Source organism: Hyalella azteca, unplaced genomic scaffold, assembly GCF_000764305.2.
Source record: "Hyalella azteca isolate HAZT.00-mixed unplaced genomic scaffold, Hazt_2.0.2 contig13311, whole genome shotgun sequence".
Lineage (NCBI taxonomy): Eukaryota > Metazoa > Arthropoda > Malacostraca > Amphipoda > Hyalellidae > Hyalella > Hyalella azteca.
Window position 1 is genome coordinate 148,197 of NW_025943239.1, and position 19,877 is coordinate 168,073.

Genomic DNA, 19,877 nt, shown 5'->3' on the forward strand with positions numbered 1-19,877 from the left:
AAACATGAGGTTTTACTTTAGCGTGCATGAACGGCTATTAGAAAGATATTATTTTTGAATATCTAGTTCTCAAAGAACAATAAACTGATTAAGCTAATCATTTTTTCTTATAACTTTTAGAAAATGACGGAACACCTCACGGATATAAATAACGAGCAATTAACACAAATTGCTGCGTCAGTAAATCTTGCTAACCACATTATTAATTCATCTGAGTAATTATGCACGAAATAAAACCTGTTGCAAACGTCATGCGTGGGCCCGCGAACCGCTGTTCTAATTTATAGATCACTACCAAGCTAACACTGTGTTATTCTTAACAAATTACCTCTTAAATTTGAGAAACATGTTATTCCAAAGCACGTGACATCTGATGTATGCTAATTAACGAAAGACTAGTTCAAGCTTAGATTTTGCATCGAACATTCAAGTTCAATTTCAGACTCGTTTCAAATTAAGAAAAAAATACATGGAGATTGTAAAATAAATATATCCGTACCAATTTAAAAATCCAAATTTTGAAATTCGTTACTATTCCTTACAGATGATAAAATTTCAGGTCCAGGTGATAATTACTCATGACATTAAAAATATCTTGGATACGCACTCGCTCAGCCCTTTGTATTTACGACACTAAGCTTCAAACAAGCTCAATAATTTTCACAAATATTTAAAGATATAATATTCAAAATACACGGCTACCAAAAATTTAATGATACAAAATGGCCGCGAAAACCCCAGCAACACAGGTAGACCGTTTTGTTTTGTGGACGGTTGAAGTTCTAAGGAATAGGGGCTTTAATTTAGCAATTCTGTGCCTGAAGAAAATCGGACCGAAAGTTATGCAATCAAACAGATCTCTGTGACACGATTCCTTGCTTCAGAATATTCTGAATTTCGTTTCGATTATCTGTAACCAATTTTTATATAATTATACCTTCTTTAGTAGTTGATGACAACACTTTATTATAACTCGAATTTAAGTTCATTTGCTCCTTATGTGATTAAATATTTTAATTATTATCTTTATAATGTACGACTGCTCGTTTTTGACCAGTCTCCGAACGACAAGCCTAGAAACCTGATACTTCAGTAATTGAAGATTGAATCGTTCAGTTGATTTATTCTTTTATAATCATAGATGTAAATAGCGTCAGGAAATTGTGCCGCTTTCTGAGCGGCTATTCAGAAACAGAAATAAAATTAAATAGGCTTTTTTTTTGTAAATGACGGAGCCCATGAAATTTCATTTTAAAATAATTTTTTAAAAATGGATTGTGGAAAAGAATTTGGTTTGCATGGATCATTGTTTATTCCAACAAAACTGTTTGATTTATGTTGACCTTCAAAGTTTGGTTTTTGCTGCAGCGCTCTGATTTCAAAGGTCGCAATTAACATCTGTCGACACAACCGGAAAAAGTGTCAGCTGCAGCGCCTATTCCAAACACATTGCATGCCATTGATCACTCCCAGACAGAAGGCTTTGGCTATCGATTGCCATCTCTGTTAGCAGACTCAACGGTGAGGGCTGAGCGTAACGGCTGCTAGACACGGCAATGGAAAAGTTTTGGACCCTAACTGTTCAGGTGCATTTCCTGTACAGAATTATAACTAAAATGTTATATTTCCAAGCGCAATAACATGTCCACGGTGTTGCACATTTCGAAGCAGCGCAATGGGTGAAATGCAACTAAAAGTTCGGAAATGCGTTGTTATACGTAGATTGCAGTACACTTTGCAAAAAGTGCACTGCGATCTTTGCTATGCAAGCTAAATGAATCGAATTTTCCAAGCACTGGGTACGTATGACACGACCGCTAAAACCATCCGATCATTCTGATAAATGTTTTCTACTTATTTTTTTTTATTTCAAATTGGTGGCGTGATAATTGACCGTTTCTTAGAAACGCAATTTTTGATCGCCACTCAACTTTTTTTGCGCCACGTTTTGAAGTTTCGTCTTGAGAAAAGGGCTCGATCGAGGCTTGATGTAGTTTCCAACCACAAAATAAAAGCGCAATGACTTATTATTTTACGTTGTGATGAAATAGCGTTTACGAAGATATTTACTCAGAAAAAAATGATGAATTGTTAACATCGAGACGAGAGTTTCACGCTGCATAATGTAATTCAGGAAAACGCGAGTAAAATAATTTAGACTGTTTTTCGTTGTTGAACAACAACCAAGTTATTTGTTGAAATTTTTGCCGAGTTTAAATGATTCAACTGGCCGGTAGAGTAGATAATCCGATGCTGAACAGGTATTTCGCAATTGGATAGCTCATTGATTAGATTAATTTACTAATTGATTAAATTACTTTGATTCAAAACTCGATATTCCTTTGATTTTTCTCAGGCGAAGAAGGCAGGTCTCCCGTAGACCTCCTGATAGGCGTGGCAGAGGACGACGTGTACGACATCTTCAACAGGGCGCAGTATGTGAACGGCTTCCCGACAGACGTACGAGACAGGATCTTCCGTACCTACGTCACAAATACCTTCAACTACCATCTTCAGGTCTCTATTTGAAAATCATTTAGCAATCAATTACCTCAGTGATTACTTCAAACTTTTAACTCTTTGAAGGTATCAAAATCTATGAGACACTATTTTACTCTACAAAATGCAAAAGCTTATACGTTGGTGTGTGACAGAGCAAAGTATACTAAGAATGAAGCAGTGAGTTGGGGGATCATAACCTCCTACTAGATGTGGAAAATTTAGTCGAAGCCGGCAGGGTGGTTAGGAATCGGCGACCGGGAACATGACTTTATCAATGCTTACGCAATTATATGTTTTAAATATGTTATATTATATTATATTATGTTATATTATATTATATTATATTATATTATATTATATTATATTATATTATATTATATTATATTATTTTATATTATATTATATTATATTTTCTTATATTATTACATACTGTATTGCATTATTTTATATTGTATAATAACAATAATCTGTGCATCAGAAAATTATTGCAGTAAGCTCTCTGAGAATGTGAGCAAATGTAGCCACTCAAAACAAACAAGTTTGTCAGCGTTTTCGCTACGCATTAACAAGTTAATAAAGCAGTTCCACAAAGTAGTTTGCACGAAGAGTCCATAATCAGATGCGCTTATCAAACTTTTATGACTTTGATGTATGAAAAAGTTAGTAGAATAAACTTTTGCTGATTTAATTATTTCCACGATTATGTATCATGTTTATGCAGAGATAAAAGATCAGCCTGCATCTTATTTTGAAAATATTATTCATTATTACATTAAGACGAAGCTATATATATAAACGTGAGTATATAATAGTGTATACTGATCAGGAATTACTGCTCACCATCACCGCTCACTACACTGACTGGGCCCACCCTGCCCACCCTCCCCTCACCACACGTCAGCTCACCATGGAGGCTCTGCAAGATTCATCACTAGTCGCACCATGCATCACCACAGCCATCAGACTGACTGCACCACACCGCACCACATATTTCTACGTCATGGAGGCCACACTTGGTCCTGAGGTGAGTGTGTGGTGTGGTATGGTGAGGTGTGTGGTGTGGTATGGTGAGGAGGGTGTGTGGTGTGGTATGGTGAGGAGGGTGTGTGGTGTGGTATGGTGAGGGGGGTGTGTGGTGTGGTATGGTGAGGAGGGTGTGTGGTGTGGCATGGTGAGGAGGGTGTGTGGTGTGGTATGGTGAGGAGGGTGTGTGGTGTGGTATGGTGAGGAGGGTGTGGTGTGGTATGGTGAGGTATCCAAAAAGAATTTATTTAATAGTAATTAAACTGCGTGTTGTCTGATATGCTATTTAATTCAAATTTTGTTCAAAAGATACTACGTGTAGTCTGATATGTTATGGAATTAAAAGATAATTTATTTGGTCCGAAGCTGCGTGTTGTGTGGGTATGACATTATGTTTCATTCTTATGATAGCTGTTGTTCAAAATTATGAATGTGAGATTTCAGAAAGTAGCATGAATGGTCACAGTTAATAATTATTGTATTGCATTTGTGGGCGACATTGGAAGTACAGCTTTGAGAGTATTTCATAAAAACCCATAATAAGATAGTTTATGCTGTGAATACATAATTCGAGTATTGCAGTCAGAAATTGACATCCGAATATTGCGCAGAGAAATTATCATTAGAATATTTCAAGGAAAGCGTAGAATCACTGTATACATCTGAGAACATAGCATCGTAATATTTCACTGAGAACCTAGCATAGCATTAGAGTGGATTTAATGCTGCACTTAATTATGTCGTGGGTGCAGCACTAAGAGTAATGCAGTGAGAGTGCCAACACAAAGAGTAACACAAAGAGTGCAGGTATTACTGTGACGATGCAATACTAAGAGCATTATAGTCAGAATGTACGTCAAAGTACCACGTTGACATTAATTACATTGCTTTGAAATCGCTGCCGACTAAGTATGGCAGTTTCGCAGGAATTGCGAAAGCCCTTCTTTAAAAATTTTCATGTAAAATAATCGATGCGTTAGCTAGCATTCTGATTGAGCGGAATATGAAGAACAAAGTAAAGGGATTTAATTTGGTTGACTGCATCTCGCTAATGGAAGTGATATTGAATAAAAAAATTGGCTCTAAACAATATCCTGCTAATTAGGATGTGGAGAATGGTGGGGGGATGATAAAAAGGTAGTGAGAAAGAGAAATAGGGAGGAGAAAGAAAAAGCGAGTGAAGGAGAGACATAGAGCGGGAAAAAGGTTTAGAAAGAGAGAGCTTTCGACTTGCTAAAGGAAAACATTGCACGGCTTTCTGAGCAAACAGAACTATCGTATACTAAGCAACTCGGTAGCAACGAATTACTGAGAATTATCTTAGATTTCTTTTCATGGATAACAGTCGAAACAGTCTCAATAATATACGGCATACACTCCCGTTATAAGCAGTTTTATCGAAAATAACTCACTTATATAAAACTTGCCTTTTGGCAAGATCTTTTCGCTGACGTTGGTTTACATAATCACTGGACTTTTACTAGTTCCGTAGGGTGATAGTCATTTCAAGACTGAACATATACTTTAGCATAGCATTGTCTAGTGTATTCTTGAACGCGTTCATACTTTGAGCGTCAACAATTTCTTCAGGGAGGCTGTTCCACATGTCGGTTATTCGAAGCGAAAAAAATGTTGTCACATGGATGAATAGCACCGCAGTGTTTTAGTTTTTAGCCGTGGCTCCTGGTGTTGGTTCTTGTTACAAATTCTAGTAATCCATCTGGGACCTTGCATAAAACATGAGCATACTTGTATACTTCAATGCGGTTACCGCGCAGAAGTCGAAGACAGAGGCTTGGAAGCTTCATAATCTTTAATCTTTCTTCATAAGACTTGCCCTTTAAGTCTGGAATTATCCTTGTTGCACGTCTCTGAATACTCTCGACTAAATTTTTGTCCTTTCAAGTATCGGTGACCACATGGCGTTTATTTGAAAGTCAAGGTTCAGGCGCATGACAGCTACAAATAAAATTCATATCTTCTGCATCTAGGAACTCGTAAGAGCGTCTGATCAATCTAAGCAGTTTATTGGACTTATTAGCTTGCACTCCAATGAGCTCAGAAAATATTAGGTTCTTGTCGACATAAATTCCCAACTCTTCTTTCGCCGTAGACTTTGCAATCATTATTCGCTCGTTGTAACATGTCTTTTCATACTATTCTAATCATCGTAATTCATTCTAATTGGTCTAATTCATTGGCCGCAACATTAAGATCTCCCATTAGGAACATTTTAGTAGAAACATGGCCAATAGTAAGAAGCGGTCCATTATAGTAAATGAATAATAGTGGTAATAAATGCAAGTCCAACTAAGAGAGACAGCGAATACGTTAGATGTTGAGAACTGATTAATATAACAGGGTTCAGTTGTATGGTTCACTGAAAATAGACAGAAATTCTAAATCGACACTGATGCAGCGAATGAATCTCTGGCACACGAACTCAAATTGAGAAGTGCAGCAATACTATTCACAACTAATGAAAATTAAAATGAGATTAGATTATCACAACAGGAATATTTTGCATCGCCTCGTACATTTTGCGGTTTCATTGGTTGAAAACATAAAGACTTTGTTTCATAAATGATATAAGTATGGATACTAAACAGTATTTATTCTACTAACAATGCCAGTTCATTTATTATGCAGTAATGATATGCTCTCATGACATGTTCTGATTATGATATCCACTCTCACTTTCAAGTTACAGAAAAGCGTACGTAGTGAGGGTAAATTCAAATTCTCTTAAATAAATAAGTATTGCTATCGTATTGTGCCTGGAACACAGACAAGAAATAGATACTCCTTGTGAACGTGGTCAAGCAATGCGCTAAGTTACCCTAGAAGCCGCGCAACTCAGACGCTTGGCGTAACTTCACGTACGAGATGCCCTAAGTTAGGGTATAAAGAGTGCCCTGCGAGTGCTGGCCTTTTGTGCTGCAATGTATTTTCAAACTTAGCATTCCTCTGCTAGGCATTAGATACCAAGTAATATCGCCCCTAAGCGTGAATAAAAAAGCATTGCCTGTGTATGCAAGTACTAAAAATATTACGATGAATTTTATTGCCTCTCAAGAGGGGTTTTAGCGTAGCCGAGAGACCCGAATTTAGAAATGATGTTTATTCAATGCGGCACGGGAGGTTTTCATGGCGGTCGATGTGAATTTTAGGAGCCTACTTAAAACAAATCATCTATCATATTCCCAGTTTCCTGGGGGTAGACTGTGCATTCATTGTTTACCCGTGAATATAAAGGGACTCATATTTACATATAGTCATAACAAAAATTTTTGGGAATGCTACACTAAGAGAAAAGAGTTTTAGTAAGGGAGGTTTTTGAAAGATTAATGATTTCTTTTTTTGTAATTTTTCCTTTTTCAAGATTCTCCAGCACCGTTATCCAAATATTGTATAGTCAAGATATTTTTAAGAGTGTCAGGTATATTTATTATTATTTGTTGAATATCACTCACCATTTTTCTTCACATAAAAGCCATATAAGAAATACGCAACCTCTCATTAGTTTCAAGCAGACGTTTAAGCTATTTACAATGAGCTTTGCTTCCTCCGTTCTCTGCTACAATATAGAAAAAAGTTACAGCAATTACCGGGAAATTTATGTTCAGCAAACTTATCTACAGCCTCCAACTTTTGACCCATTGATCTTCTTGCAGAATGTGAATAGTTTTGTCACGTTCCACCCGCTTAGAAATGTTTCCCCTCCCAAACCCCATAGCTAACATAAAAAACAAAGAGAGCATTTTTTCTCCCTAAAGACGTAGCAGATATTGAAAGTTTCAACAGCACATAATTTGTTTCTTACGAATAATCGAGTTTGATTGAGTTTTGCTGAAATCTCGTCAATGACTATAGTCGGTCTAACTTAACTCGCCTAATAAAAGTATCGGTGGAACACTGATATTTAGTTGCTGGGGATTGGCAAAACCTAAAGGCGCTGCATCAATACTACATCGATGATGCATCAATGGCGTGTCGGACCTATACCACATCTATAACCTGCCGATGGTCACTCGTCCTGAGAAACCAACCTTTCGCCAATATCTGGCCACACCATCGACGGTCCATTGATGTGACATCGGTCACCGCCTTTCACAATAAATTGGATGAAATTTTTTCAATTGGCATTGAATCCAACGCCTTTACACTTCCACACTGAACTTGTCCGGATATTTATACGTTTATGCTTACTCAAAATCGACAAGATTCGTATGATCATTAATTATATATGAAACATTGCAGTGCTAACAACAATATTGGGAATATAGTTGAAAAAATTATGAGCGTGCCACACCCAAGTTCAAGCAAATAAATTTCCTCCTCGCGTGTGTTCCACCCGGAGCAGCCCAAGCCAATATAAGCCAGTTCCTCAGTGCCACTTTAATTTATTTCAATTTATTAATATCAATAATTATCCGCAGTTTTTGTGATCATTATGTGTGGATACAAAATAGCCCATTAATTTTAGATAATCAAACTTTCATTGAATAAGATTTGAGTATTTTTCGCATCCATGGCTTAAATGCATTGAACCTGATGGAGGTGCCAAATCCAATAATCTCTGAAAACATTACTTGATATTAGCGTAACCTTTTAATGAGCTGGGCGTCCCATTAGCCATTGTTTATTTGAACATTTTGCCATTATCAAATAAAATACCGATGAAATATATATTGTTTATTCCTGACAAAGCTCAGTTGCGGACGGTATTTAGCGGAACCTAGAAAATATAAATTAAGATTTTTTTTCTTTAGCCGTCGCGTCGCATTTGCTAGAAGGATGTTCTAAACAACTGCGGCCTCTACAAAAACTGGGCGAAGTAAATCTTTCTTTCATAACGGGATTTATGTTCCTTGATGTTTTGAAAATAAATGTATTAAATCAAAAACTGTTATATCAAATGAGCGCATTAGATTGCATACAATATTACAGTAAATATAGGTAAATATAAAATTGAAACTTAGAGAAGGCAAGCGAACATACGAAAGCCCGGGAGAGTTGAAATGCACTAACCTTGTTTGATTATTAATAATTTAGTTTAGAAACTATTCAATCATTTTAAGAAATCTATTTTAGAAGCTTGACTGGGCGATCAAAGAAATCTGGTTCACCGTAATCTCATAAAAAATTAATCATATTAGAATGTAATTATATATTGTTTCTCCACTATTTCAACACTTGCACAGTGACACCATACTTCGTTAAAGAAATTGTAACTCACTTGCTTCTAGCGGCAAATAATCCCTATAAACAAATAAAACTTTCATGAATTTATATCGAATATAAATTCTAGAAAACCATGCATATCGGAGGGAGTCTTGATTTGAACCCGATCATTAAATGGAAGCTTTGATCACTAAATTATACGGTCCATAGTAAGCATGAACACCGTTTTTGGTGTGCCTGCTACCAAACCCACTTAAAAATAGGTTATTAATCTGCATAATAGTATATTGTAAACATATAAAGTCCAAAAGTGCCTTATAATGAGGGATTAAATCATGGATCCCCGTGTTCACCTGCAATTTACCATCGATTAATCATAGCCTATAAATCTTCTACGAATAATCGCTTAACATCACGTGCACTCATCATCCTCTAGGTTTATTGATGTTTCACTGTCGATTGTTGGCAGAAGCGGCCATATATCGTTCAGCCACCAGTAATCTATCAGACGCACTTATAATAGCATAATTTATTTATTCCTACATATTATTGAAGTCCGTAAGTAAATATGAGTCAGGTCGCAACGTAAGCATTGCTGGGAATTTGTTGATTTTATTCAGAATCTTAATCATAATTAATCAAGCTTTTGTAAAAACCAACATTTTAAAGAACGTGGCACCTTCCTATATCGTGTTAATATCAAGTGACGTCTTACTTTGAAGCAAAAACAAATCAATAATGAAAATATATTTAATGATCAACTATATATTATATTCATTACTAACAAAGTATTGTACTAAAATATGTATGCGCCGAAATTATGAAAGGCTAAAATTTTTGTGGCCTTCAACATCGCAGCAACGATTAACTTTGAACCACCAAAACGGCAGGCGTAACTTTCAGGACCATTAAACTAATGTGCAGTTGACCTCGGGATATTAAAAGAGCACAGCCTGCATTCAATTAAACAAATAGGGCTAAAAACTTCCGTATTTTCATTGCGGACGGAGGCCAAAATAATATTGAAATTATGTAGAGTAAGCCTGGACCCAATGTTGTTATTTTACAGAGGAATATTGACAGGCGTGGCATTGGGATAATAATGTGTTGAAGAGGCTGGCATGTTTTCTTGCTTGAAGCCGATTAAAAATTCTGAAGTGTTTGATAAAGATTCCTTAGAACAGGAGCACATGCCAGTTCGTATTATGACAATCAATATCGATGAAATAAAATTTTCGACAAAATAAATTTGGTTTTTAAGTAATAAATGCTTACAGGTACATTTTAGAGTAAAAGGAAATTATATGGGGCATTTATGAACTTAATGAGCTGTTAATCATCGATTGTAGATGAGGAATACAGAAAACACTAAGAAACGCTGTTAATTTTTTTTATTATTTGTGATACCACTGAAGGTGAATTATGAAATAAGATTTATTATTTAGTAACATTTAAGAATATATTTATTGTTATGAAGTGTTGCATTGGATGCAAGGAAGATTGATTTTTTGAAGCTTGGATCGACTTTTTTAACTAACAGTAAATTGCCAATTATACATTCGCTTTAATTAGAAATATATTGGTTTTCGATCGTTTTGTTATTCGTACATTTACTAATGGTACTCTTGACCTGAACTTGCAGCAAAAGAAACTCGTAAAAATTCTATGTTTTCCAAACAATGCTTGTTCTTTATAACAATCGATTTGTGTTTAGTATCGAATTTCGTGTAAAATTAGAACCTATCTTTAACGCCCAAATCTTTGATGTCGCTTGACTCTTTGACCAAACGCTGAATGCACTAACCGAGTCATGAGCTAACGAGTGTCGAGTATAGGGACCATTTTGATTGTGATTCGTTTTCGTGGGGCGTAGTTTATTAGCTCTGGTGGCACGCTATTTTTTTATCATTTATGAGATCCATTTTTGCTTTGGTTCGATGTTCACTAATCACTAATCGACTGCGGTAGGAGTTAAAAACATTTACTCGGCGATGTATCCGGCGTTTTTGCCGTTCAAATTTACATGTTTTTTTGTGTCGTTTGGAGGCGGGATATGGCGTGTTCCAGGCCTCTAATTCAAAACTTGGCTGGTCTAAAACTGAACTTACTCTGACAGTTGCTACGAGCTTTTGTGCTCCGAGTTTGAAGGACAATCTCATGGGTTGATTTCACGAGGAACTTGGGTGAGAAGAAGTATCCAATTGTGGGTAATTTGTTTGACAGTTGCTACGGTTTGCTGAGCTGCAGGCAGTGCTGCTAATTCAGATATTTTCACGCTAGCATATTTTAAACGCATTCAGCGGTCAAAAATATAGGTAAGACGTAGGTATAATGAGCATTTTAGCTAGAAAATTGAAATATTTATGTATTTTGGCTAGAAAATGCCAGGTATTAGCTTGAAAGTCATTGAAAGGCCTGCAGGTTATACGGAAAACTGATGGCTTGATTTTATTAAAACTTTTAACCGAATGAACCTATGTTCATTTAACTACAACGAGAATCTCCGGTGAATGGTTATTCTTTTTCTAAAATTTGAACGACTGAACGATCTAGGCTATTCTCCAGACACCTAAATAGAAAGTTAATGTTTTAGTCGACTTTTAAATTAGTATGCACAAATAACATTCGTAAGAAGTATCTTTCAATTTTTTCACTATTTTAATAAATTGTACAACGTATTTTTCTATACATTACAATTATTTAACTATAATTCCATTAAAATCACAGTTTACTTAACAAATTATTAGAATTATTCTCCTGATATCGGGAATTTATTAAGTTATTTTCTAGAAAGTTAGTTAAATTGTTATATTTTCTTCTATTATTCTAGGTGCCACTACTGGAGATGGCTCTGGTACTTGGTGCCCCGCTAGGCACGCCGTACCCCCTGGTCTCGCGTACCAATTATTCTCTGGACGAAATGTCACTGAGCTCCGCCGTCATCAGCTTCTGGAGCAACTTTATCAGGACCGGGTACGTGGGCATGTATGAGGCAAGTTAATCATGTATGATGCACGTACCCGGGTACGTGGGCATGTATGAGGCAAATTAATCATGTATGATGCACGTACCCAGGTACGTTGGCATGTATAGGACAAATTAATCATGTATGATGCACGTTGATGATAATGCTAGGAGTATATTAAATGTGTACGAGGTATATACTTGGCAATGCTAGGAGTACGTTAAACAGGTAGGAGGTACGTGGGCACGAATGTGGTATGTTAAACAGGGTCTAGGTAGGTGGGTATGTGCGGGGTATGATGAACATGTACTAGGTATGTTGCCTTGCATGGGGTACGTAAAACATGTACAAGATACGTTGGCAAGTACGTGGTGCGACCATTAACCAGTGCAATGTCTTATTTTTTTTGAAGTGTTTATTCGTCTATGTATCAATTTTTAAGGATCAAACTTGGAAAAGAATTTCAACTTGATACCGCCTTCACTCGGAGCAACCAGAACTAGAGCTAAACAAATTAAACTTGGTTACAAGTTATGGTGCGATCGTGTGTGAATTTGTTTATTAATATTTTGCAGTCAATTCAGACAAGTTTTTCCTTTTGGCCAGTGAACTTGGGGTCCTTGAAAGTAAACACGTAGAGTTTACTGGTTTTCAAGAACTTATATTTGAAAGCGAAATACAAGAGAGGATTATCCTCGAATATTTGCTTGATTTGTGAACGAGAATAACATGCAAATCGGACGCTATTGGGAAGATTGGACATAAGATTCTAAAATTCCTGACATGTTTTTGATAAATAATCGGAACAAGATACATGCATAAATAAAGAATAAATCAGAGAAAAAAAGCAAGAAAAGCATGGATGAGATTTTCAATATTTAGTGCCATGAAATGTCCTCAATGTGGAATTAAAGGATCAAATTTTCAAACTAATAAGGAAAGGCAAATTACACACAATAAAAACGCATGAATATTATAGGTATGCGAATATTAGCTGGTAATTAACTGAAGTCTGGAAGGGAGAATTTCCTCCCCTGACTCAGTATTCCACAGAAAAATATCCTGATTTTTGTGTGCCTTGATTAGCACGGGTTAAATTGGCGGTCAGAGGCAGAGTGAGGATTTGAGAAGCTCGTAAATGGGGATTAGCTAAGGGCAAGGGAGGCCAGGCAGCCCAAACGACGCTAATAGGAAACCCCTAGGCAAAAATTTCCCGCCTGGATGGCTTGGTCTGTAGGAAACTTAGGCAAGGGGTTGAAGCTACACACATGAACGGAAGAGAAGTAGAGTGTAGAGGCATTTAAGAGTATAGAGTGTAGAAGTGAAGAATAGAGAGCGAGATTCTGAATTATTTGGGGAACTGAGGTGTAGAAGAGGGTGAGATTTTAAACAATTTAGGGAACTGAGATGAGGTTTATGAGGCCCAATTGTTGATTGAATTTATATAACAAATTATATGAGCAGAAAATGTATAGGGAGGGAGAATATAACCTGTAAAGATTTATTACAAAAATATTCTCAAACGCTTACATTCTACAATGCAAATATTAAGAAAAAACAGCTAATTTTGTATTTTATATCTCACTGATAAACTTTTTTTGCTAAATTCCATCTCACTAAAAGTCCATTTCAATTGGGTACAAATCAGACTCATACCCATAAGTCAAAAAAAGTAACAATATAAATTGAGTTGCAATCGTTATTTTTTTTCAGCAATCCGAACGACCCCGCGCTCGCTGAGCTCAGCAGAGAAGCGCCAGGGCGACCTCCTTACCGAACACCTCAATGGGAACTCTTCGACCCTATCAACCGGCGGTACCTGGAACTCGGTGAGTGTCAGTCCACTCTGACCTCATCAACCGGCGGTACCTGGAACTCGGTGAGAGTCAGTCCACTCTGACCCCGTCAAGAGGCTGTAACTGATAATGGTTGATTATGTCAATTCCACGTAGAAAAATATTTCAACGTTACTTTCATTCTTGATTTTACACCAATAAAGATTAAAATGCGTCGCAATTATACACATTTTTCTAAAAATTCCCGTTGTTTTCCAAGGACAGTCCGTTCAAGACATTAATTTTTTAACTGAAGAATTACCACGAACTATTGATGGTATAATAATAAACCAGCACTATAATAATCGTGAAGGTTTTTCGAGCGAAAAGAGGAATCAATGTTCTAGCGGAAAAGAATGAAGGTTTCCTTTTCTTGCGGAAAGGATTGAAGGTTTTTCTTGCCAAACAGGAATCAATGTTCTACGCATCGTTCGATCTTTCCAGGAGAGAAGCATCTAAGTTCATGTATAACAAACATTATATTGAACATGCAATAAACCATTTCCGATAATAAATAAACATTAAAATAAAACATTTCTGAAAATGAGTAGAAATAAAATATTTGTGATATTGAACCAGTAGTAAATCATTTTGCATATTGAACAAGTAATTTTTCTTTTCTGATTCTAATATCAGAATTTATTTGGAGCCTAACAAGTATTAATTAATTAAAATAAATATATGTTACCATAGTCAACTATTTCTGCTTCGATGGCCGACCAAAATTCTATTTGCGGATTGATTACATGATGTAGAAGATAAAGTGCACGTAAGTCGAGGATAACATCACTCATCGTGTGTTGGGCAACACGAAATGACCGGTTTTGTCTGCATTTTAAGCACCTTAATTGTAATTTGTCTAAGCACCTTGTAATTGCAAATGAATACTTCAAATTAATAATGGTATTTGTCTTTAGAGGAGCTCAAATTGTAACTTCATAGTTAACAGGTTAGTACAGGGTGCGGCGCGGGAACTTACTTATTTGAATTGCGCGCCACGTGGCGGCCATTAGTCCTAGGAAGGTGGCGCCATGCGCAATATGGTGCGCGGGCTATGAAGTTTTTCGTCCACTCAGTTCAGTTGCGACCATGCAGTGGTCGAACATGGAGGTCACCTACAAGATGTAATATTCAAGAATTAAACTTGTAAGTAAACCCAACGAAACTTTAAATGTAGCTCTTTGTAAAAAAGAAAGAATTAAAACGCTATCTTTAATACTTTTTACTTTGTGATTTTTTTAAAAGAGTAAGTTCCCACGCCGCACCCTGTATTATTTTAACTTTGTGATTTTACTCATACGAAGTTGAATTCATGAAATTTGTTATATTTTCCATGTATAGAATTATTCGAAATTTGAATAAATTTAACAGAATATTAATAGCGAGATTCACTTGTATATGTATATGCAATGAATGAATATAACGGAATCGGATGATTACAAGTCAGCATTTAGCATGCCACTCGTTTTACAATAAACAACAGCATTGATTTCATAACAAAAGTTGCAGCGGCTATTGAAAAACAATTAGTTTCTTAGAAAACTCGCCGACAGCAAATGAATTGATTTTCATATGAAAAGCATCGTCAGTGAAAAAATTTAGTTCAAATAATAGCCTGGTAATAGATCAAGTTATATTCAATTTACAAGAGAACAAGTATAATTCGAACAACAATAACATCGAGAGCAAAACATTCGTTTTATAAACAACATCACCAGACGCAAAGAGTAGCTTCGAACTATTGTATCGTAAGGAAATAAGTTTATATTGAACAACAGCACCGACAGCAAAACAAGTACCTGCTCAAAATAAAGTACAGCTCGTACGACAAGCAACTTATAAACAACAGCAACCTAAACAAACAAGGTATTTTTAGGTCATAACATCGATAGCATGAATGTTACTTATATAACAGAACACCCAACAAATCAAACAAATTCTAATCAGCAGCACCGACAGCAAAGGCACATTTTAGAACTGCACGCCTCGACAACAAGTAGTGGACAGAAAAAGTTGATAATTTACCCTGCGGCCACAAGGAGTGCACAATATTTGTTACCATAGCATGCGACATTCCTAACATTACTAGAGTTTAATAACTATAGAGAAAATTATGGGAACTATGCGGCAAATTTCCGGGATATAGGAAATTTTTGTAAGGCTTTGAATGCAACCCAACCGGCATGTCGGCTAAATTCAAATGAAGCAAATCTAATTTTTTTTAAGCGACATGTTTGCGTCATGGCTGTAGAGACGATATTTGTGAAAAAATGTGCGTAGTGATGATGTTCAGTAATAATATTTATTGAGAATTCTTGATGATAATTTTTATTTACAATGTTTAGAGACGATGATTGTTTACAATGTTCAATCTCAGGGATCTTAATTTAGCTAAGAATGTTGTTTATTCAGCAATAATGCTTTCTTACGGTGAATGAATAGGCAGGGAAGATCTCAATGCCTGAATTTTTGAGTCTTAATTAATTGCTGCAGAAATAATGAAACATCATCATGAACCTAAGTCATTTATGAAACAAAGAAAAAATAATTATGTATTTAGAAGCATATTCATCTATCTAAAGTCGAACTCATGTCAGTCAATGCAACGTTCACGAGCACCTGATTTATTCACCCCATTTCATGTTAATTTCATGTCCCATGCAGTTCAAAATATGATGTTTTATCGCGCGTCAAAGCTCCACGAGTGAAGGTAAAATTTGCTTTGAGGTACGAGTAAAAAATGTACACAATTTGTTTTATAACAGGCCAAGGGATAAACATCAATGAAACTTGTATGGTGTGAAGGATAAATATCAATGAAACTTGTATGGTATGAAGGATAAACATCAATGAAACTTGTATGGTGTGAAGGATAAACATCAATGAAACTTGTATGGTATGAAGGATAAACATCAATGAAACTTGTATGGTGTGAAGGATAAACATCAATGAAACTGGAATGGTGTGTTTTCCTAATGCTTTCTGTGTTTATTCGCATGTTCAAAGAGACAGGCTATATATGTACCGGAAAAATAAAAAAAAGAAGTTATTGCCGATTTAGAAAATATAGATCAAAAAAATTCATTCGGGTGCAAAATGGAAGTTTTCCGTTCGTGCTCATTGTAAGTGGCAAAACAACTCAAATCCAATCAGCTAGAGTAATATACATTTCTGTAATAGTTATTTTACAACTATGATGCAAAAAATAAGAAATAATTTCTCTGCAACTCTGTCTTTCCATTCTTCAACTGAAAGAGAATTAAAAGACGACTAAAACATTAAATAAAGATAGATTAAATTAAACAAGAAGATTAGAACATTAAAGAAAAATAGATTCACGTTCGCAGAAAGGCAATCGCGAATGTCAAAACTAACTCGGTTTTGCAACCAAACTTTTATTAATTGTTTTCAAAAAAGTTTTCTGTAAATTAAAGAGCTGAAAACGAATGCTTATAATAAAATATTGGTGCAGATTGTTCATCTCACATCTTAGGATCTTTATGCTAAGATTTTTTATAGTTAATGTGCAACCGTCCGTGATTCCCATGACCAAATGAATAACTTTGAATCATGACACTCGCACTTGATGCTGACAAAAAGTTGTTGACTGAATGTGCTTGCTCTGAGAAGCCAGCGCTGAACTAAAACATTTTTTTATGTTGATGTTTGATTTAAATCATTGGAGGAAACAGATGGTACGTGGGTATGAATAAATTACCTTTTTTAGTTTCAGCCCAAAGCTCATTTAAAACAGATACGAGCTACGATGACGGTTGAATAATGCTGGGGAACGATAATTTATAAATTTTTGTCTACTCATATGATATCATACCAAAGTTTTACTCAAGAAGCAATTGGATAAATTGCACCGAGATTTTGCGGGAATCGACAGTCTTGTGCATGGCTTTCTGACAAACGAGGGAACAGTCGGCGAAGAAATGTCATCCGATGAACCACCTGGCTACCCTCTAATTGAATTATCCTTTCATCACACTGCGTAAAATGAGCCCCTAACCATCAATTAGTAAAACCACTACCATGAGATGGAGTCTCTCAGATACTAGTGTCATTTTTTCAAGTTGAAGATAGGTTTGTTCTTTGAAACAGTCAATAGAAGGTATAATCTTGATCAAAATATTAGCGAAATGTGAAGACTTTGACATAGATGAAGGATGATAGGGGCTTCTGACACCTCCCAGTCATCAAAATAGTTCCTTGAAGTATCGTTAAAATTAGAACGAGATCCATTCATACAGGTCATTGATATATTGTTAGGAAATTGAGAAGAAATTTTAAAGTGGCTAAAAATTAAGCTTGCCTGATATAATTTTCTGCAATGATTCTCATCTTGAATATGCCCCTCACAATTTCGACACTCTAAGTGATCATGTAGATGAACGATTCCTCCGGGACATTGAGAAGGGATCAGAGGTACACGAGAAGATGGAGCACAAAGCTATTAACCGAATAATGTTAGCTGGGAGCGTATAAGCAATTTTGGTCTTGGTGTGTGACCTCGATAGGTTTAAAAATTATTATGATGATAAAGAACAAATTTGAATAATATAGATTTTTAAAATACAGTAGAGCGCCATATCATAGACAAAACATTTGGACAACTCTCAGGACCTAAATATGCCTGCAATAGGCTACGGATGCAAGGATATATAATCATCTATCATATTGAATGCCAGTAACTTTTTATTACTGGGACAACGAAATCCTTCTTTACGTATCCAGTTTATGACAGGAATCCTGGCCAGACGAAAGAGATTTGAGATAGAAAAGAAGCAAATAGTTTAATTGTATTTAGTATAATTTTCAGAGTCCATATATGTTATTGAACTATTTTCTGAGTCATCAAGCTTATTTGTTGTTAGCCATATTCACAAAAATCTCATTTGGAGACGTTAACAAATTAATTAATTTCCGCGGAAAATCAAATTGATTTTTTCGTTCCTGTATCACATGAAATATCAAAGCAAAAATTCGTCCGTCAATCTCTGTACCTCATAAGTTTCGTTGAAGCGCCCGGACTCATCTCGCATATTGGAAAAAGTTGTCACAAGTCCTCAAATATCTTGGCGAAGATATCATTGCTCTGATAACGAATACCGTATGCTTAAACAGCATCACTTTGATTGCAAAGCAATCTTGCAAATGACAGCAGACTTTACTTGCTTGCTCCGGTGCCCACAGCACCGATGATGTCCACATGAATCCGACATTATTACTTTAAAGTCACGGTAATAAAGCTACAAGGTGCTAATTCGATTGACTCGTTGGGAATACATGAATGATATTATAATTTTAATGCAGTGTTCACCACGAGTAAGTCAGCTTTTATTTGCACCAGCTAGCTTGAGTAATCGAAAGCACAATCGAATCGAATTATTAGTTGAATTACAGCAACTCTGCATTTTAAAATTCGGTGTACAAATACGAAAAAACTCTAGTCGGATTACAGGAATTATATGTATATTATAAGATGACAAAAAATTCTCGTATGCTTCATCGTTATAAAGTTTCGAGTGAGCAAAAAAAATAGTAAATTGTGATTTAGTGACGTCCCAGTGAAAATTTACAGACGCGGCAGCTTCTGAGTCGCCCCAGAAGCTGGGGCGACTCTAAATTTTGTTAGGGGTTGTATAAAGATACGTAAATCTTTCTAGGCAGGCGTTTATCTGAATAATACCCGAACTGACGTTCAATATCCCTTGGATTTGCAAACCATGTGACAATTTAAGCCAGGAAATAAAATCCTAATGGTCCCGATTGTTGGCTTAATAGCGTCAAAGTTTTATCGGTGTCGAGGCGTTCATGTTTGATACCTTCGATTAAATATTCAAATATCGATATGTGATAAGTAACTCGTGTGATAAATTAATAGTTATCACAACAACGGTTTAAAGAGATTGTTTATTAAATGGCTTATATTCTATTTTGACTGTGATGGATCTTTCAATATAATTCAAATTAAACTATAATAAAAATCAGTGTAATTTTTATTTTTATTTCTTGATTGAGAGTTCGTTGATTTCTAATGCAATTGATTTATATTAAAAGGTCTCCAGCGGGCTCGTCTGAGGTCTCACTACCGGTCCAGTCGGGTGGCGCTATGGACATGGCTTCTACCTGCTCTGGAGGGGGTTGGTGCCCGACACGGACCGGACTCCCCCTACCATACCCTGCCGGACCATCACCGACACGACACCTTCTCCGGTCCCACCAGACCGAGACCGCTGCTACCACCTACCACCATGCCTACCACCTCGACAGTTCACCCTGGGTTAGTGAATTAATGAATTAATTACAGTTGAGCTAGCGCTGACTAGTGGACGTAGCATCACAAGCAAGTAACACACTAG

At 36.1% G+C, this 19,877-nt stretch overlaps 1 protein-coding gene across 1 annotated transcript in view; it reads left to right on the top strand.

The window, feature by feature from the left end:
- LOC108679090 (neuroligin-4, Y-linked) overlaps window positions 1–19,877 on the top strand; it is a 49,371-nt gene that overhangs the window by 26,723 nt on the left and 2,771 nt on the right. The window contains exons 6-10 of the mRNA XM_018167615.2: window positions 2,357–2,517; window positions 3,329–3,526; window positions 11,540–11,682; window positions 13,388–13,503; window positions 19,576–19,798. Of these exons, the coding sequence (XP_018023104.2) occupies window positions 2,357–2,517; window positions 3,329–3,526; window positions 11,540–11,682; window positions 13,388–13,503; window positions 19,576–19,798 (841 nt within the window). The remainder of the gene's footprint in view (window positions 1–2,356; window positions 2,518–3,328; window positions 3,527–11,539; window positions 11,683–13,387; window positions 13,504–19,575; window positions 19,799–19,877) is intronic.